This window comes from Phallusia mammillata, chromosome 4 (assembly GCF_965637545.1).
Source record: "Phallusia mammillata chromosome 4, kaPhaMamm4.hap1.1, whole genome shotgun sequence".
Classification (NCBI taxonomy): domain Eukaryota; kingdom Metazoa; phylum Chordata; class Ascidiacea; order Phlebobranchia; family Ascidiidae; genus Phallusia; species Phallusia mammillata.
The window spans coordinates 13,764,141-13,786,058 of NC_137255.1; the positions used below are offsets into that span (position 1 = coordinate 13,764,141).

The 21,918-nt window shown below is 38.0% G+C and overlaps 1 protein-coding gene across 1 annotated transcript; it reads left to right on the plus strand.

Annotated features, from left to right (window-relative positions):
* The first annotated feature begins 4,582 nt into the window (after positions 1 to 4,582).
* On the plus strand, positions 4,583 to 21,500 carry LOC145223489 (uncharacterized). The gene is made up of 40 exons (XM_080089902.1): positions 4,583 to 4,646; positions 4,751 to 5,024; positions 5,093 to 5,178; positions 5,321 to 5,525; positions 5,727 to 7,026; positions 7,189 to 7,310; positions 7,373 to 7,796; positions 7,994 to 8,222; positions 8,736 to 8,870; positions 8,942 to 9,065; positions 9,187 to 9,344; positions 9,681 to 9,819; positions 9,896 to 9,994; positions 10,057 to 10,779; positions 10,850 to 10,959; positions 11,093 to 11,205; positions 11,266 to 11,349; positions 11,537 to 11,682; positions 11,736 to 11,872; positions 12,234 to 12,566; positions 12,693 to 12,842; positions 12,909 to 13,123; positions 13,355 to 13,609; positions 13,853 to 14,099; positions 14,205 to 14,347; positions 15,189 to 15,336; positions 15,487 to 15,699; positions 15,762 to 15,872; positions 15,955 to 16,073; positions 16,384 to 16,522; positions 16,583 to 16,715; positions 17,355 to 17,491; positions 17,774 to 17,896; positions 17,963 to 18,058; positions 18,162 to 18,525; positions 18,890 to 19,074; positions 19,373 to 19,585; positions 19,788 to 19,912; positions 20,037 to 20,161; positions 20,488 to 21,500. Exons 1-40 carry the CDS (start codon positions 4,583 to 4,585, stop codon positions 20,822 to 20,824), a joined length of 8,583 nt encoding a protein of 2,860 aa, XP_079946028.1. The 3' UTR covers positions 20,825 to 21,500.
* The last annotated feature ends 418 nt before the right edge of the window (positions 21,501 to 21,918 follow it).

The window sequence follows — 21,918 nt, forward strand, 5'->3', positions numbered from 1 at the left end:
TCCCTGTTAATATGTGTGGTGGTGTAATAATTGGAATGATTATAGCAAGTTCTTCATCGACGTTTATGCGTCATCAATACATCGAATCTTCTCTTGCCAAACAAATTTCGACTACAATCCAAGTCAACATTTTGTGCGACTACGACTTATTTCGTTTGCAATTAGATGATTTTATTTTGCTACCAACTGGTCGATCAACGCTGTACCAAGAAAATTCGTTTCTCTTTTCCCCAACGATATCTGTAAAAGCTTCTGAAGAAATTCTTTTGGAAGTTATAATGTCAGTTTTTCCCAACAACGATTTGTTTACCCAAGACATAACTTGGGTGGCTGCGTTTTCTCTTGACAATGTACTTGGTGATAAAGACTTTCCTGTTAAGCTCCAAAATACAGCCTTCTTTTTCCAAAATAACTCACAAACTATGTCTGTGTTCTTGAAAACCAAACTCCATCTACCAACTCCCGATGAAATACTGTTGATATCAGCTGGATATCCATTTGATTGTTGGCGTGGGTTGTATGTATTACTGGGAGTTGTCACCTCTGCAGATGAACTACTGTTGCATAACAACTTTATTTCCATTCCAATCAAGTTGGATTGCGCTGAAATGACAACTTCATTAAATGTCAAAGAATTTGTATCCAACGATGCAAATAATATGGACAACGTAAAAACATTTGATACTGGTGAAAGTTGTATGGCCTTTCCCATTGATGAATTGCACAACAGTACGATTGATGTTGTAATGCACGTGGAATCAAAACAACCATTTTATGCCGGCAAAAGTCTAGCCATGGATGAATCGTTGTTCAAATTCTACCTTGTGCCCAAAAATAATCCGCAAGACACAACAAATCGAGTTGCGTTACTCATCGATTCATTGCTCATACAAAATGGCAAGTACAAGTCATATCGTTTACTTTTACGTGTACTTCGCTTATTTTACATTTTTTACAGTTTCTGCTGCAAAAGGGGATGGTTTTTTCGTGACTTCACACGTAGTCCAAGGCGCCCTGAAGTTCAATACCAACTTGACCACCAGTCAACTGTATTTGGTGGCAGTAGATGTTGATTCAACTCACGAAGCATTTGTACAAGATTTATATACTTTCTACGCATCAAAACTGGTCCAAGTGGAATCCAATAAAAATACTCCTTTCAATGTCTTCGACTTAAAGGTGCAGTTGTATATGCCGTTTCAATATAGTAATGAAATAAAGCTACGTTCATTTGGTGTTCACGTTAATGTAATGTTGTGTAATTGCTGTACAATTTCAAGCATTATCTGCAAAATCATTTTTTTGCAGGTCGTTGGCAAACAGGATCGCTTGTGGTTCAACTTTGCGAGTCCACTTCATCTTGAGTTTCTCGTATCGTGCCAACTTGCACCCTCGGAATGCGAAACATTGGAAAATTCAAGAAATCGCTTTGGGTATAATATTTTTATTCGTTAATCCAGCTCAAAGTTAATTCTCAGGAATGTTTGTTACAATGAAAGTATCAGGAGATTGAAATATGTTGTTTAGCTTTTATTCTTCAGGCAGTTTTGCGAGAGTTTGCTTCGACAGCCCGTGGACGATCTATATCTCATTGTTTAATTTCGGGCGCAAAAATTTTGCGACCTTGATCCCGGTAAAAGCAAACTACAACACATCTGCTGTCATATAATCACATGCTAATAAACCTTTATCTTGTAACCAATGAATGTCGGGATTATGTTTTCAGCTTCAGAATCTGGGCAAGTGGACTAAACAAGTCCTGGATAGAACCAGTTTTAATCTTTCATGATACGACTGTTGAGACTTCATATGAAACATTTGTACCAGATGTGGCAGTGATTAAACCACAAGAAAAGTTTCAATCCACTTTCTCTGTGCCAAACTATACCAACCGATTCTTGATTGAGACGAAAGCATTTTCTAGTAGTCAAAACATACCCTGCATTGCATTGAAGTAAGTTTTTTATTTGATATGTATAGAGTTTTGAAGAAAATAAACGTTTTGAGCTTTTACGTAAATGTTAATCTATAATCGCAATGCTGTTTTACATAACTATGTGAGGTTCTGTAGCGGTTGTACATTTTTTACATTTTTTCCATTTTAAGTTTAGGTTGCTCGGCGAACTATAGGTGTTACATCTTAAGAAGTGCGCAACCGCTGTAGACAGAATGTTTTCGTTTTAGATACATCGGCATCGAACTAATTCCAGCCAAGTCTGGGCATCAAACAGCAATAGCCTGGGCTCCAATGAAATGGCAGTGTGAGAATCTAAATGAGAAGAATACACCGGCAGTTGATATTTCTGTTGCAACGTTTGATATAACTCGTCTTTATGGACTTCTCTTTGATGGATTTGCAAGATTTGAGGCTACGTTTCATGTATCTTCCAATGATGACAAACTTATTACAGAGTTAACAGATGATCCCAGGGAATTATACAGCAGGTTTCAGTATTCAACTTATGCTTCAATGGATGAGAATTTATCTGCCGACGACACAGAAATTGTAAACAAGGAAAGAAAATCTGCCTTTGAATGGGATTCTTCGATTATCAGGTATTAATTTTTCGCCAATCCATATTAACACCAGTATTTGTAGCTTACGTAGAGCTAAGTTATGCAATGACAGAAATGTTTAATTTTTTCGTTGCTATAATTTGTTATCAGTGATGGAAACCTGCCATACAGCGGAAAGTTGATGGTCAGTGGTGATTTAACTTTGACAAAGTTCGAAGTAGACAGAATCTGTTCTCTCGCATTGACATCCAGTGTTATCAAGATGTATGTTCTGATTTATGCCGACAGTGGAAACTCCCAAGAGCCAAACATAATAGGTGAGTCCTACTAAGCTGCACCACAGCGTAGGCTATATAAAAACAATATCTGGTGTTGCAAATGTTTCCCTTTCCTCTCTTGCATTTTTTCGGCTTTTTAAATAATACTGTTAATTTGTTTTTATTCAAGGACATTACGATGAGACAGTTGAATGGGTCAACAATGTTCGATCCCTGGAAGTTCCGACAGAATCTTGTGTTGATCGTACATTTGCATTTAACATGATTTCCTATGTCTCACTGGCTAAAGGCAATCTTATTTCGTTAGGGGAACCAATGAAGTTGCAATTATCCGTGTTACATGCTTTTTCAACTTTTAAACAAGTAACAAACACGACTGTTCCTGATGTATTACTATCACTCATCTTACATAAAAACGATACAAAGTCTAATGGAAGCACAAGCTACACAATAACTGAAGATGAAAACGTTTCAGCATGTTTACTTGTAATTGAAGAAGCAAAAGGCGATGCAGGTTTCTGGGTGGAACAATCATCCAATTTTAGTCACCGTGGCAATGTAGATTTTTTGTCCTTTTCACTTCCGCGCAGTCAAAATTTATGTGGACACTTGTGGTCTCTTGAAATCAAAGTCGCTTCTTTTTACCTGCCATCTGGACAAAACTTGACCAAGATTGTTTCGTCAATTGAAATACCTGTAATGATCATTTGCTCACCTGAATTACTGACTATCGCTTCGCTTGACCTTGTGCAATCTCCGGAAAGCCTTGTTCCCAGTTTCTCACAGTCATTTGCATTTTTTCTCGAACTCCAGTCGAACAATATTAACCAAGTGGGTTATAAACAAATGTACGAAGTTGTGGTATTTATACGCTCATGTGATCGATCAGTTTGTAACGATAGTGAACAAACGATTCCCTCTACAGCCCGCATTGCAACATGCATCATAGAAAACGGTAAGATTTTCTTAAAATGTAAACGTATTTTTAAAAGTTGATCTGCCTGCTTTCTAATTTTCAGATTTGGAAACGGGAGGACTGATCAAATACAAATGTTTTACCGATTTGCCGATACCAACGGATTTGTGTCATGCACACCACAAACCATGTTTATGGATTAACGTTAATTCTCGTAAGTGGTTTCTGAAGTGTAAAAAAAATTGATACGTTACAGAAAAGGGTTATTTTCGGTTTCATGCTTTGCTGATTTAAATGACTTTACTGAAAATGTGCTGCAACTTGATCACAAACAACGCAATATATTTTTTAGCTCTACACAACAACACAGCATCGCAAAGGATTCGATTGGAACAAACTGTTATTGGCTGTGAAAATACAACATCTCATCTTTATGTTGATTACTCTGTCCATTACTTAACCAAAGAAAATATTACCGTCCATCCGTTGACCGATACTCTAGTGTCTTTCGTTGTTCAGGCGACACAACATGAAAACCTGATAAATTCCAGTCAAATTTTGCAACAGTTTAATCAGTTATTTGAGATCAATGTTTGGTTTTCCTTCCAAACTGACGTCCAGTTTCCAGTGTAAGTGTTATACCCATATTTCGTGCTAAATTCCTGATGAGTTTAAGAACTTTTTTGATCATGGCAGAAAACCGGATTACACCAAGCGTCGTGTACTTTTCACGGAGATTTTTCCAGTTATAGCGAGCAGTAATGTCTCAGCTCACTTTGATGTCAGGTTTCCATTCGATCCGAAATTCGGATGGAACGCTTTGTGTTGCGGGAAAAACTACCTTGTCATCGAAATTAAGCCCGCTAAGGAAATGATTCACGACTTCTTCCACGACAATAACTTGGCTGTCCGACCAATTTTCATCTACTGCAAAGGTAAAGTCGTGCCTTTCAGAAATGTCTAACATTTTATTTAATGTAGTTCACGTTTTTCAATTGACCCCAAACAAAATGAAATAGATTTACTATTTACGTTACAGGTGATTTCTTGCAAGTCGAAAACAGTGTCTTAGTTGTCAACAAACCGAGTCGTTACTTGTATACTGATGCGGTGCAACCATTTCGCTTGAAAACAAACATCAGATTATTGACTGACGAAAGCTACATCGAAAATTTGCTGATGTTAAAACGAGAGCTGTTTGTTCATGTGACCGCATATGTATCAGAAAATCCCGCACTTGACCTGCTCACTGACCAAGAAGTTTTAGTTTTACAGCAAAATACTACTGCCATTACCACTATTTCGAATAGCAGGTACGACATATGTCTTGAGTTAAGGTACTAAAATCATCGCGACTTTTCATGCATTTAAATTATTGCAGTTCAAAGTTGGAGCTTGACCTTTCAATACAAATTCCACACTTGGTCTGCGATCGACACCCTTTTTACCTTTTATTTTTAATCCGAGGTAAGTTTTAAAAGTTTTTATTTTATACAGTTGTACTATACATCTCCAGGCTAGTTAAAAAACCTGTTGCGTTAAAATATTTTAACTCGATTGTTTCTAAACATGTTAGTTGTTTATTTTACTTTCCCCGATTTGCTTTTAGGACCGCCAATGTTGATGGAAGCTGAGATGCAATATGGCAACAATATCGCAGTATTTCCACTACATAATGGTGACTTGCTTAACTGCGAGGTGAGCAAAATGAACGATATCGGCTTGTCACTGGCAAGTGTGACCATTCATCAAGATGTCATTGCACTGCAAAGTATTTGCTCAGCTGAATTAGAGGTTGCTATCGACTCTTTCAGGTAAGTTTTTGTTTATTACGCTACGGCCATTTTTTTATTGAATGCACAAACTAGTGTTTTCTGCCTGAAATAAGTTAACCCCATTTGTATAACGTTCTCTATATATTATTCTAGTAATTCTTCTCATGATAAAGTTTTTGTAATATTACATGAAAAATTTAATCTGGTGTTTACTATTTTTCATTTTTTTATGTTTAACAGCACGGAAAACAACCGTGGAATGGCGTTGGGGGGTATTTCGATATCTGTGTATGCCAGTGATGTTGCACATTCTAGCCATATCGCGTTTCCTTTATTGTTGACCAGTCTGGAAAAAGTTGCAGATCCACTTGATTTGATAAAACTTGAAAGTTCTATCATATTAAATATCACTGGGCGAATAAACTTTACAATCCCAACCGACTTAGCGGACAAGGATATACAACTATGTGGTCCTTTGCAGTTAGTTGTAATTGTGGATCAAGAAAATATCTTTCCTGATCGTTTTCGAACTGACAATCAAAAATATATCACCGTTACTTTATCATGTCCTGGTGATCTTACTGCCATTACTGAAACAACAATCTATGAAGAGCATTTTGTACCAGCCTCTCTTTCTGAAGGACACTATGTAGTTTTTCCAAGCCACCTGGTAGTAAGTACAATTTCCTCTACGTCTGTTAATTTTTGTTTCAAGTTATGGAATACTGCTGGTCGCGACATTGAAGACGGTAGCTTTCTTATCAAGTTTACTGACGAAAACTCCTTGGCGGGTAACGACCGACAGATGTTATCAGAACATGACCCTATGACCACAGTAAGTTACCTGAAGAATGGCCACTGGATGGAAGTCACAATGAACCTACAGTTGAGAATTGCAGTGGAGTTCTGTCAAAATCAAACAACTATTAGGCAGGGAGAGATTGGCAAAGTGAATTGGAATGGTTTCATCATGACAACGTTTAACAATCAAACTGATTTCTTGGCGTACAACAACATGTTTCCATTCACAGCTTACGTGGCTTGTCCTGGATCATTTGATCTTTTGTTTCCCGATGTTTTAGGACCTTTAGCTTTGGATATCGTGGAACAGCTGGAAGTTGATAAGGTTATCGACTTTAATGCAAATCTCTCGCTGCGAGTGCAAATGGAAATGCATCTACCACATGAACCACAATTACCAGACATTCTGTGCGAACCCGTGATAGTTAAACCAACAGCCAACAACACCGTAACGAGCGAAGGTTCTGGATTTGATTCTGATTCTGTGCCAACAATCTGCGCACAGGGAGATTTTCGAAATGAAACATACCTTGTGTTTTTGTTAAAACTTAAGTTAGCAAGTGACACAACATTTACGTTACCGGTTGGGGAACAAATATACCCTGTGGGTGACGTTTTGGAAAATGTTGAGGCAACGAAATCCAATTCAATATCGTTTGTGCAATACCTCACACTTCAATTGAGGCAGGATTTAGTTTTCCCACTGTGCATTGCTGAAACAAATTCCGTCGACATCCAAGTAAGTTTTATTTTAAGAGCGCTGTTGTCCCCAATATATTAGTACGGTTTTCAAACTTGTGGAACATATGATTAAAACCACAGAATTGCAACAAACGTCGAAATTGTTTTGTTTTTAAAAAATGTGTTTTGGGTATCAAGTCAACCATATTTTGTTGTGTAGCTCGAAGTATACTTAGTTCGCGAAAGCAACAATGAACTTCATACTGTCAAAGAACAATCGTACATGAACAACGCGCTTGTCATGCACGAAATACCATTTGTGAATTGCCCGACCGGGACACGGTAAAATTCACTTGTCTATTATTTTCATTAAAGTTTCTTAACTGTTTTTTTGAATGTTTCAGAATTTACATCAAGGAATTCGATTTACTTAGTCAAAGCAAAGTTCTCACCTTAAACGCAGTCATTCCGTATTACCTCGGTTTGACCGCATTCACAACTGAGCAGTATATTGATGAACCACAGATTCGTCTGAAGTCGCACATATGCACAACAACCTTTGGCAACTTTGATTTTAACTCAATTATCAGTACTGCAACATACCTCGCAGAACTGGAAAAATCAGGATGTTTTGAATATAATATGTTCACTGACGAACAGACTAAATTACTTGGCCAACCTATTTATGACGGCACTCTAAATTTAAACATCAGTGATTCTATGCATGCTTTAAAACTGGATATTAACAGTCACACATATTCGTTATGTTGGAAGGTTATTACTGTATATGTTTTGGCGTACACAGAGCGGGCTTCATCATCCCAAACAGTAAGTTCCATGAAATAGCATGTTTTAACATATACTTGTTTACCATTCATTAAAGTTCAATGCTGCTTTCTGGGATCGAAATATTATAGAGAAAACACTTTAGTTGGTGTTTTGACTTTTTTCCCATGAAGTCCACCATATATGACCCAGATATAACACGTTGGAAAAAACGTAATGAAATTAATTTTTACAAACAGGACGGCAGTTACGTCATCGACGTCAGACGTAATGTGGCTAGTGATGACGTGTACTTTGATTGCGGTTCACGAGTGATTGATGAATGCTCACGTGAAATTGACCGATGTAAATTTCCTTCCACATGTCGTGATCTGTATCACGGATATGAATGTGTTTGTGATGTCGGTGAACTGGCTGATCAAAACGGCCACTGTGTTCCATTGGAGAGCTGTTCTTCGATGGTCAACGGTTTGGACATCTTTTTCTTTTTTAAAAAAGTGTTTAAAAATAAATAATGTTTTACTGCGATAATTCAAATGACATTTGCAAACTGGATGTTCATGCATTAAACACCCCAAAAGTTTTTCTAATTTTAAAACTTGAATGGTTTTCTGCTCTTGGAACAATGGTCTTGTCTATGATCGTTATGTTATTTTTTGTGTTTATGTTAACAACTAAAACTGTACTGTACTTTTTTATTCAGAATACGGGTGAAAGTTTAATTAAATATTATAAATGTAAACTAAAAACAAAATTGCCGGCGATGCAGAATGAAACGTAGACATTTTATTACGAAAAGGTGTATATAAACGCGCTTGTTTCCGCTTGTGCATTATTCATTCACTGATGATGACAATTGTTTTTGTCGACACGTTTGCTTAATAAAATGTCTACGTTTTATTCTCCTTAGCTGGCAATTCGTTTTAGTAAATCTACTTTTCAAGTCCGTATCTTATGTACTTAACTCTTATGTTATTTCAGGTACAATGGATGGTATGCAATTTAAATGTGAAATTACCTGTCACAACGGTTCGGTATACGACAAGGGTTTGTGTAAGGTTGAAGACCAATGTTTGGCCCGATGTCATGGTTTCGCGACGTGCAAAGCCGTGGACGGTAAGAAGGAATAATTCGTCTTTTAAAAAATATTCAGTTTTTGAACTTTAGAGTTACTTCCTATTTTACAGGACTAGGAATTTGTCAATGTAATGATGGTTATGTAGGAGATGGTTTTACGTGTGTGGATGCGAAAAACTGCACAGAACAGTCTTGCGGCAGGGAAATCTGCGAGGAACTTTCACCTGGGTATCGGTATGTGAAAACAACAGTCAGGTTATTTATGGTAGTATTTAAAATCAATATGTTAACCTTGGTAGTCTTTACTTACATGTTACCTATAATTGGCACAAAAATATTTGTTATTCATGTGTAGATGCATTTGCAATGGAACTTGTTCTTTCAACTTGGCGTCTTGGGGTTCGTGGAGCAACTTTACTGAATGTTCATCTGTATGTGGGGTTGGCACACATTTGAGATCACGTGTTTGCCTGAACGAAGCCGAGGAGATATTAAATATTACAAACTGCAAAGGTATATATTTTCGGTAATTTTACAAACATTTGAAGAAAAAATCTTACAATGACATGTATTGCTACTTTTTTTGTGAATTGATTCTAACAGAGGTTTGACAAACATTTGACTTTTAGGTTTTTACAATTACTATTGGTCATCGAAAATTGGAAGGTCTGTATTTCATCTATTTTATTTTACTTTTAAACATTTTGTTGATTTCTTGTTTAGCTTAGCGTCATGATGTACCCAACATTGATGTGTCATTTGTACATCCACAACAATTGCGGTTTAAATCACCAGCATTATGAATTACCCTTGTTTTCATGCTTGTCTTGTATGTAACTAACTTTTCAGGTCGTTCTGTGGAAACAAGTTACTGTATTAACGAGGCTTGCCCAAATACAAACACCGACCTGTGTGCGAAGGAGGCCGACCGATGCGACCAGCTGAGTGGAAGAGGAATGTGTCACAGAGTAGCTTTGGATGAGTACAGGTATACACTTTAAGTTGTCAGTTTGTCAGATTCAATCTACTTTAAGCTGTTGCTCAAATTACGTGCTGTGTAACAGATGTGAATGCAAGCCTGGACATCACGCTATGCTGTATCCCAATGGAAATTTTAAACGATGTAGAACCGACGTCACTGAACAGAACTTGACGGACCGCACGTAATGAAGACGCGATTTTTTACCGCCTTTCACGTTTATTGTTACACCATGTTCTTTTGCAGATCTAGCTCAAAACCTGATCCACCGTTATCAAACTCAATGTGGATCCAACCAACTTCAAGTGCTATCTGCACGAACAGTTCGTCTTTCAACGAAACCCAGTTTATGGAGATAAAACTTCCCTATATTATCCCACTTGCATCAGATGTAATGGCGTCCAACATTCTCACCTACAGTAAATATTTGTACGTTGCCCCCAATGGAATTGCCGCGTTGTCAGGCAAGCCGTTGCCACTAAAAGCAGCACAGACACTGCAAAATCCTGGACACGTTTTGTTTTTCCCGTTTTTAAACGCATTTGACTCTGTCATGGCACCACTCTGGATGCGGGCAAAGTTAAAGAACGAATCAAGTTTATGCGTAGATACTTATAACCGTTTCGAACCAGGGAGTTCTACCTTGCAAAACTTGCTAATGGCTGACAGCTTTATAAACGAAAAAACACCTTCGTCATTTAAAAGTTTACTGCTGGTCGTTGCGACATGGACCAAGCTGAAAACAAAGTGGGAATTTCCCACTGGTTTACATAGTGCCAATGTGGATGACAACTTAAACTTCCAGCTGATCTTGGCAACTGACTATGAATCCACGTTTATGATTTACTCCTACGGAAAGCTTAAAGTGTTGTCGAAGCCCTCGGATGCCGAAAGCACTTTTGCGCTCGGCCCGGCTGTTTTCAAAGGCTACATACGACAGATGAACACAACATATGGAGATGACTCTGTGTAAGACAAGAACCTTTAATCGGCAGATGGATAATTAAAATAATGAATTTCCTAATTTATACGTCTCCAGATTCTCCATTGCCAACGATCAAGTTATCCACACAATGAGTCCGATCTTTAATATCACGGCGTTACAGAATAGTCATCAGGTGGAAAAGTTAAGTCAAGTTTACGCAAACGGTAAGTTCTTTGGGAAATTGTAGTGTAAGGTTTTTGGGAAAATTCATCTCAAAAAGTGGACTAAATAACCAAACTTAGGAGCTACATTGACTTAGGCTGATGTTGGTAATGATTTGTGTATTTCTTTTCGCAGAGCTGTCCTCCTGTCTAAAATGGAGCACCAATGAAGAGATTAGGCAGAATCTAACAATACGCGAAACATGTTCTTCTACTGAAGCTGAAGTGACCCTTGACCCGCTGCTATGGGTAAAGTTAACCTGTTTACTTATTTAATTGTGATTGGTTTATTAACATATTTTGATTTAGGAAAAAACAATCCATTGGGGAGCAACGGAAGGGTTGAAAAAATACGCAAGTACTTTGTCTCCCTCGTCGGAAAATGTTTTGCTGGTAAGTTTACAAACTGTAGGGTAGTGGCGAAATTATTGCAGGGCAAACTTTAGCAACTTTAGATGAACACTGGCCAGTTTGTTTTCAAAGAAGTAATGCTCATCCCAGTCCAAATAACAAAAAGTACAATATTTTTTAATTTCCAACTCCCAATTGCTGGTATATTTATGATGCGTTTATTTTTTAGGCGTGGGCTGAGATTGGCCGAACTTCTGTAAACTGTTACACCAGAATTCTAACTGACTCAGAAGGTTGGAACGTCGATTGCTGCTACAAGGATGGAAGTTTAGTGGCTGACTTTTATCGTTGGCATTTGTCGGGATTTGTTAGGAGGTAAATTTTTTTGCACTAATAAAGTGACACGAATAAGATTGTTTGTGTAATAGGTTTAGTGACAAGACGAGCGAAGCATATTTGCAGCAGGATCTAATTCCGATGTTACAATGTTGTGGGCTTGCCCAGGAAACGGGAGGAGATTTTACAAACCGTTGTAAAATGTACACTGACAGACGACCAATATCAGGTATGGTCGCCAATATCAGGTAATACCAGGTACTTGACAAGTGAAGTATTTCAGTGTGCGTACATTGTACTTTATAAAGATAAAACGCTTTTAAGACAAGCAAGCGCAAATTACCTGTCAATGCTCAAACACAAGCATTTAATAATAAAAGTGTCTACAAGCACAAGGAAAAGAGTGTTTCAATTTTTACCATAAAAGGGTAGCTAAGCTGTAAAAAGCTACTTTGCTAAAGTTTCATTGATTTTTTTAAGCAGGTTTAGTGCAATGGGCAACAATCGATTATTACACGAAGAATCTCGTTACCTGCTCCGCAAGGACAAGTAGAAATAAGATTTTTTAATAGGTTCATTTCATTTTACAGCCACTGATCGCAGTACAATATCAGCCACAGCTGTAGGTGGCGGAGATCCTGTGCTTGAGACACTGGATGGCGCATTGGTGCAAATTGACGATCCTGGACACTACGTCCTACTCAGGAGCGATGAAATGGATATTTACGCCACTGTCGACTGCACAAGCGTAAAGAGTGAAATAGATGATGATCAACTTGCCAGCGCTTTCACCCGTTTCCAGTTTCAGTTTAGGGGAATATCCCACACTGTGGATGTGGAAATCGTAGTTGTGGATTTTAATTTGCTTGACGTTCGATTTTTAAATGGGGATAAAACAAGTTCGGATTTCACTTACTATTTAGGTGAGTGATACACAAACATATTTACCCGTAAACAGTCAAACATACAGCGTGTATAACTGCTTTGGTGTTTTAGTTGTGACGAAAATATTTCGATTAGATTTTGCAGTAAGCCCTGTACTTTGACAGATAAAGGAAACAGCGACACCGAAATGTATGAGAAGGTGGACTTCGCATTTAAAAACACTGCGATTCTGAGTTTTCGGGCAGTAGAAAAGTCTCTAGCATTTTCCTTTCGGTTCCCATACACGTACAGAGAAAAATGCAGTGGATTGCTCGGTAAGGAAATCCTTTTTTATTTTTTATCGAAACCGCTTCCTACATATGAAACCAAATTTCAACCAGGTAACTTTGATTCTGAACCGGCTAATGACTTTGTCACGTCAAGTGGTCTTCTGTTGCCAAGCGTTGTGAATGCGGATTCCCCAAATCCTAGACTGGCATCGAACGAGTTGGTGAAACAATTCGAAAATTCATGGAAAATTTCCAGTTTAAAATCTTTGCAGAACAGCTCTGATTTGAATTTCTTTGAACCTGAACATCAGCTTACTTTCAAAAAGGTAATTAATCGAGTATTATTATGCTGTTCTTTTATACGTTGGTGTTTCAAATGGTATGTATCATTTGTGTGTAGATGCGTTAAGATACAAATGTAAATAGACAATTTCATTTTCAAACTGGCGTGATATTTAAATATCGGAGTTCTATGCCGAGAATGGTAAACTAGCGGTTTAATGATTTTTCTGCACTTAAAATTTTGGCATTGACAGCGGTTGCTTGATACTTTTCAGACGTCAATTCAACACGAAATACCTTCTGATCAGATGTACGTGTGTAGCAATTATTCAGGACTTGCCAATGGAGTATGTAAGCACACATTGTCAGGTTCTTCGAGTATTCATTTTGCAACTTCTTCCGCTCAAACTATTGCTTCATTGGAAGACGAAATTATTTCCAATCCAACTGGACGACCTCATCCCAATATCACGTGCTCCTCTCAACTCTACATCACTAGAGGGCGCAGTAAAGTAACCTGCCAAATCCAGGTAATTGACGTTAAAATACTGGCTTGTCTGCCTGGTGATAATTTATGGGTTGGACTGTAATTTGAGTACAAACATAAATTAATGATAAACCATCACTGGTAGAATGCGATACAGTATCAAAATGTCTTTTATTTATACTTGTGTTATCGTAAACTAGTCTATTTTTTTCTAATTAGTGTTTTAAAAATGCTGCGTCAGACTTTCGTATTGGCAATTCTTATAGCATCACATTTTTTTGTTTAGACGAAATCACTGAGACAGTTTTCATTGAAACTTGGTTCCAACTCACCCGGCAATTTAACACTGGGACATTTTCTCGCTGGTTTGGCAAGTTACACTTTAACCATCGACATTTCAAGTGGCGCATTCGACACAAACAGGTTTTATGAAGCATCACCTGAAAACGAACCACAGTTTGATCTCTCGCTGCTTCCAGAATCCATACAAAGTCCTGTTTTGATTGAAATGTTCACCTCCACTGCCATTCAAGGTATAACTTGCGCTATCATGTGTGTTTTAAAATATGTATATTTTGCAGGTGTTTTGAAATATGTATTTTAATCTAACGATTAGGCTGAACTGATTTTTTTTATAGGCGATGCGACAGACGACATAGAAGGAAGTGGAATAGTTAACGAAGAAAACCAACAAAAATTTGAAGAGAGAATGGTCGCAAAATACCTTCTACCAATAGTGTTTTGTCCATGTGACAACGAATTAGAATGTTTGTTCCAGGATGTAAGTGTTTGTTTTTGTCCAAATAGAATAGAGCGTGACGAAGTGTACGTTTTCTAATTATAAATCGTATGTTTATCTGAGTACATACGCTGTTTCATCAACCGTATTTACTAGTTTACGTGTATAATTTGAAATTACGTTTCAGATATTCTCTTACTATGAGTCTGTGTTCACAACGAATTAAACGCTTTCCAGCCCAGTTATTAATTATTTTCCAAAACATCTGTTGTCTGGAAAACAAGCCTTGCTTATGCAAATTTGTGTTATGTGTTACTTAACTATAACCTGCGGAAAACTACAGTGAACAAACGTTGACGAAAGCGTGTTTAAAAAATTGTTGTGTTAAAACTTTTAAATGTTTAAATCGCGCATCCTGCTCTTTATTGGTTTTAGTTCGCTCACATAACTAATTGCATACATTCTAAACTTTTCACTGCGGCCGGCGCGTGCCGCATAGTTTGCATGTCCTAGCGCTATTTTTTTTGGTGCGCCGATATATGGTGTTTCTACAATCTCATTTAAAATCTGATGATGGGACTGTTTGTATTGTTAAATTGTATACTATAGGACCATAGGTAGTCGCAATGCTTGTATATTACGTCACAACTAACAAAATAAGGCAACGCGCCCCCTCTTGTCCCCCGCTGCGGAGGCCCATGCCCTGTTCTAAACAATGGAAAAGAGTATCGAATATAGCTTAAATAACGGTCTTGCCGAGTTGGTTTTCAAAACGTCAGGCTAACGTTCTGATTTATCTTTGAATTTATTAATTTAAACTGGGAGGGATATAGGTAGAAACAAATGTCATAGAGTATCGACAAAAGTGCTTTTAATTTTCAAGGGTGACTTTGTCCGTGAAGCTTCCTCTGGCGTCCCGCTGCCTGATGGTGATTGGTTGAAAATTGCTTCTTGCCGATGCCCACCGTGGAAGTACGGAAAAATATGCCAATATGCAATGAATCCTTGTTCCGTTCATCCTTGTTTTACAGGTAAAATGACAGAAAAAAACTGTAAAACTTTACATAACACCAATTTTTTTTAAATAAATTCATGAAGCCGCCCTAAAATGATAAAAATGGTGATAAATTGCATGTATGAAACAAACATCTACACATTTTTTCTCTCGTATGTATGTCTAGATGTTGTCTGTTCACATGGTGAACAATACGACAACTTTTCCTGTGGAGACTGTCCGGCAGGAATGACTGGAGACGGTGTCGATTGTGTGTCGCTATCATGTTCTCAAGACCAGATCGAAAAGTGTGAGCACACATGTGCAATTGTGGATGGTTTTCCAACTTGCGTTTGTGGTGTTGGTACTTTGCTTAATTCCGACAATTCCACATGCATGGGTCAGTACTTTGTAGTTTTCTTGTCCTGCTTCAGAACGTAAAATAATTGTAATCTTTTTTAGACATCGACGAATGTGGTTTTAGTAGGGAGATGTGCAATAAACCCTACTCAACATGTGAAAACACTTATGGAAGCTACTTGTGCTCATGTCATCAAGGGTTCATGCTGCAAGGTAGCCTAGTGTTATAGCGATGTTGTTACTAATGGTATATTGTGTTGATAAATCACTTCCAACTGTGATCATCATAATACAGGCGAATATTGTGTTGACCTTAACGAGTGTGATGGAAATAACGGAGGTTGTGAAATTCGGTGCGAAAACAATGTTGGAAGTTATGAGTGTTCTTGCACAGCTGGATATCTTCTTGGAGAGGTGCGCAGTTTAATTACAGTTTTACGTTTTTGTTTTTGTTTTTCCACACATATATGTTGAGAACATTTTGACAACATAGGAATATTGACAACATTCCATTCCAAAACGTCGGTTTTTATTTTCACTTAGATCAATGCTGTTGAATCATGTATAATGTATATTATTTTTAATAATTCATGCCAATTTTGTAAATTCGGTTCGTGAGATATTTTAATTTGATAATAATGATTTTTTTTCTAATATTTTTTATTATATCAGGCTGTTCCAGCATGTTGTTGTGTTATTACCCATAATTGTATTTTTGCGTCAGGACAAGAAATCGTGTTTCGATGTGGACGAGTGCTCGTTTGCAAATAGATGTACACAAGGTTGTATTAATCAAGTGGGACAATACAGATGTTTTTGTGATCTCGGGTATAAACTGGACGAAGATTTAATAACCTGCATCCGTAAGTTGTGTGTGATACAGTTTAATTGAACATATAAAACTCAATTGTTGTTTTCTGTAGCGGAACAAGAATGTGACGAGAAAACAAAGTTACGGCATTGTAATTATCCGAATGCGGTTTGTGCCTTGACTGATTCCAATAACCCTGTGTGCCGATGTACTTCTGGTTATACATTTGATGCTTCTGCACACATGTAAGAGTAAACTTAAGTGTCAAATCGCATGTAGAAAATGACATGCCCGAAACGTTTCGAAAAAAACATAACATGAATGTTATCAATTGAGATGAGAATTAGTTTTTATTTCGGTTGTACCTTAGAGCAGTGCTCTTCAACCTTTTTTGGTGTGGTGAACCCTTAAAGTTGTTGTGGCGAACTCATGCACCCTGTTTACTTAAAAGGTAAACTAATATAAAAAGCGACATGAAAAATCGTTATGCATATCATCTTGGCAATTAACTCCAAGCATATGTTCGCGACTTCTCTATGAAACATCAGCGAAAAAACCAACACTCGATATCCTAACATCACCCGAATGTAACACAGCCACTATCAAACTAGACACGGGGATAAACCATTGAACAAGTTTACCTGGGTTATTCATAAGTTGAAACCTACATCTTTTTTAATATCTTGAAAGTCAAACATTAATGGTTCATTAAAAGTTTGTGATGCACCCTTGTATACCTTTTGGTACTGGTACACCCCATGCATATTTTGGTGCACCCTAGGGTGCACCGTGCACACCGGTTGAAGAGCACTGCCTTAGAGAACCTACAGAATTTAGCGAATCCTGCAGCAAAGATTTCATACAGCTGTATTTTAAACTTACAGATGCCAAAATATCAATGAATGTTCTCTGTCGTTGGAATTGTGCTCGGAAAACTCAATTTGTGTTGACACAGAAGGAGATTTCTACTGTCGATGTGATGCTGGGTTTGAAACCATCCCGGAGACTGTCGGCTGTCAAAGTATAAAATCATTGCTTACACTAACACTATATGTTTAATTACCTCTCCTAGTTCGCACTTGTTCCACATTACTTTACACTTGTTTTAACAACCACTATATACATAGCGAAATGACGAGTAGGCTACATAGAAATTGAAATAAAGAGGAAAAGGATGTGATGGTTGATAAACAGTAATTAAGTTAAAAAGTAAATAAACAGCCAAACCTCGGAGGTATTTGCAGGACTGTAAAATAGTAAACAGAGAAAATAATTTTATAAAACCAACTTATTTTTCTGCCAGACGTGAATGAGTGTGAAATCCGGAATGGAGGTTGTGATCAGATTTGTGTTGACGTGGTTGGTTCGTATTTATGCAAATGTGCGGATGGATACAAACTTACTGACGATGGAAGAAAATGTGAAGGTCGGTGCAGTCTATATTTTTCTAACTATATGCTATATGCGTTGTTGGTACACTTCGATTTTTTAGACCAGGATGAGTGTGCTTCGCAATATTCATCAGGGTGTGATGAGAATGCCATCTGCGAGAATCTACCTGGTTCTTACGTATGCCATTGCAAACAAGGTACATGTTTTGTAATTTATTGTGAAGCAATAGGAAAGTTATCGTGCTGGCCATTAAGCTCATCTGAAAAACATATCCTGACAAGTATTTTCTGAAATTTCAGGTTTCATCGGAAACAACAATATGTGTAACGATGTGAACGAGTGTGTGTTTAGCAACGGAAATTGCCAGTTTGAATGTGAGAACACAGTTGGCGGACGCAAATGCTCCTGTCCGTTAGGATATATTCTCAATCCTGACTCCCGAAGCTGTCGTGACGTCGACGAATGCCTAAGACCGGAACTAAACACATGCGAAGGCGTATCAATGTGTTCAAACTACATTCCTGGATATTCGTGCGTCTGCCCGACTGGACACAGAAAGATAATAGGAGAAAACACCACCACGTGTGAGCAAACTGCAGCTGCAAGGGCGAAAATTGAGAGCGACTTTGCACTCAGTGATCAATGCAAACGATGCCAATTCAGGTAATAGCCAGAACTATACGTTTAAATTCATGAATAATCGCCAGCAGGTTTTAAATAAGCACAGCAATTGGTGCGGTTTTCGGAAAATGAACTTAGTCAAGTAAACTTTTATTTCATTCATTAAATTTGTCATTGTTGAAGTGTTACATAAAACAGCAAGGACACCGTATAAAAACATGGGTGATCGAGTCAAGCATTCTATTATTTGAATGGTGCTTGAACTGATGTGGGTTCGAAACTGACCAAACAACCTGGTGAAGTACAGCCGGTGGCATATTTATTGTGGTGCTCTGTTTTCTGGAAACAAGGAATAAAACTAAACTTTAACAATTTAATATGCATGATATCCACTGTTTATTTGCAGCTGTGAAATAGTTGCAGTTTCAGCAAGGTGTCTCTGTCCCCAAGGATTCCGAGTGGGGACGATCGAAAACAACGAACAAGTCACAAACTGCTACGATGTTGACGAATGTTTACAGCCAAACATGTGCGGCCCCAACGCACAATGTGTAAATGTTCGTGGTTCCTACTACTGTCAGTGTGTTTCAGGTGTGTAAGACTGATTTTTTGCAATTCAAGAAAACATAGGGTGCAGTTTTGTAGTATTTTGTGACACTGATTACACAGCGCCAATTGAAATATTACGCTACCACAGTACAATCCTTAGAAATCGGCTAAAACGGGTGGGGGGAAGTGGGATAATAAGTTTACCAATATATGTTATAGTTCCAGGACCAATACCAATATATGGCTCGTTCAGGGTATTTTAGAGATACACCAATACTCATGAGAGTAAATTTGATTACAACTTAAAAAGTGTTTTGTCTAACTTTGCAATAAAATCTAGACTTGTATGAATTGGACGAAGATGGTTGGGCTTGCACGGACAATGCGGGTTCATGGGGCCACTGGAGCGACTTGTCACCCTGCCCCGCAAAATGTGATTACGGATTTAGATATAGAAATCGTACTTGCAACAACCCACCGCCCAGCAAAAATGGACTGAAGTGCAACGGATCAGCAGAAGATTATCGCCTATGCGCCGAGGAAGAATGTGAAGGTACATGTGACGAAAATACATCTGCAAATTTGTACAGAACTAGCAGATACTGGATGTTTTTCCACTTTCATGCATGATTGAAAAGATTCATCAGCAATTCGATGACAAAACTGCGAAGTCGTGCAAATCTATGCACATTCCGTCTTTTTGGAACAGAATTACGCCTTTGTTGTTATATTTTGATGCGCTCTTTTTTACACAGTTGATGTCATGGCCGAAGATTCTTCTGTCGAACTTGTAATCAACGCAAGTGTAATCGAGTGGGTTCTTCACATTAAACCTGTTCTTTCAGTCTGGGTTGCTGATGCAGTTGATTCGTATTGCTTGGTAAGATTAACATATTGATATTTTACCATAACAAAACAATTTTTTTGACAACTTGATAAGCCGTACTATTTTCTATTTGTTACTTTGATCTAATGCTACCAAGTGATTTTGCTTTTTTATTCAGGCAAATTTCGAGGAATGTTGTGGGTTTCCGTCTAGGAATGAACAGAATATCGTTAAAGGAAATTTTGCCTTGTTGGATAACACTGTTGTTCCATCGTTTCCTCAAAAACAAGGCAGAAATTTAAGGTAAAAGTATGTTTTTGTTTCACTTAAGAACCCGAAATGTACAATAAACTAATGACTTGCCTAATAAAAACACAGTAGTCAATCTATTCGACGTCACCAAGATGGTAGAGTGATTAGCGCAACAGTCTTGTGTTTCGAATCATAAGTTTGTGGGTCTTAATCCTGTCTAGCAAATGTGAGTGGCCTTTCGGTAAGCAACGTTTCGCCACACACAAAGCCTATGCCGTTTATTAAAATTCATGTGTAGTAGCACATTGAACAACTTAGCTACATAAACTATTTTAGGTCACTAGGCAAAAATGTTGACACGCTACACTTTATTTCAGAATAAAAGTTATAAGTAAGTGGTCCTGGCTGTCAGACTTCTGTTACTCCAATTCAGACCATCAATCCAGTCTAATAAAGTCGAAACAGCCATGGCGATACTTGAAAGCTACAACTTTGCTATCGGCCATTAAAGATGCAAGCAACTCGAGCGACCATTCTATACTGGGACACGATGTGGTGTCTTTAAAGCTCGGCAAAGTTCGAAAAGCCCCTCCTGTGTTTTCGGCCCCCATCCTGGGATCACTTTTCTCAATTTTGTTGTTTTCGTCCATCATACTTAGTTACTTTTTGATCGCTACATGTAGAGATATTCGTCAACGAAAAACGTTTAAATAAGCGATGACCAGAGTCCGTCAAAATAAGCTGTGCTGTTTTTCAATATTGTGATCATGTTGTGATAGCTTGTGTAGAAAACACTTGTACAATAAATACTTCAAATATTGTTTGAGCATCCACTGCGATGTAAAAAAGATCTCTTCTACTCTTCACGCAAGATAGACTTTGACAGACATAGTCTTCACGCAAGATAGACTTTGACAGACATGGCATTGTTTAAAATGGAAAAATGTGTACATCGGGGAAGTCCCCCAACTGCCCAGAAATGCACATCATGGAAATGTAAATCTACGTAACCTACCATGCGACGAACACTGCTTTTGGCACCATTTTACTCCCTCCATGAATTTGGTTTACTGTTATGGTTACTTGCTACTAAACATTACAAGTATTTTTATCTGTCAAATTGTGTCTCACTTTCTAATCGTTGTGTAAAATTGTCGTAAAAATACACTCAACTACTTCAGAAAAGCAATGCGGATTTTCGCACATGGATTCCGAATTTCCGATATTTTGATCAGCATCATTTTTTGTAATTTAGTTTAGGATATGATATGTGCAGTCAGTTGACATCAGTTCTATAGAACCGTCTCACACAATATTATGAGATTAGCGAACCGGTTAGCATTGCTGGGATAAATAGGACTTTTGTGATAGAACCGGTTGACAAAAAATTTAAATCGTACCACTGTGACCACTGGAAACGTGGGTCACGTCTAAAACTGCGGGCCCACTTGGCCCGCTAGGCCCAGCACTTGGCACGCCCCATGCAATAAAAAAAACTGCGGGCCCGCAGTTTTTCCTTGCTAGAGCCGCGACAATCACTAGATATAGTGGGCCCGCGGTTTTTCCTGTGAGAGGCGGGCCAAGCACTAGATATAGTGTGCCCGCAGTTTTCACACTTGCGAGAAGCGGGCCCGCAGTTTTTTAATTCCATCCATGAAGCGAGCCAAGTGCTGGGCCAAGTGGGCCCGCAGTTTTAGACGTGACTGCTGGAAACGTTAGTTTATTGGAAAGTAGGGAAACTATTAGAATAATTTTTATTGAATATCTTTCTAGTTCGATAAAATAAATAAACTTTCCAAATATTCCGG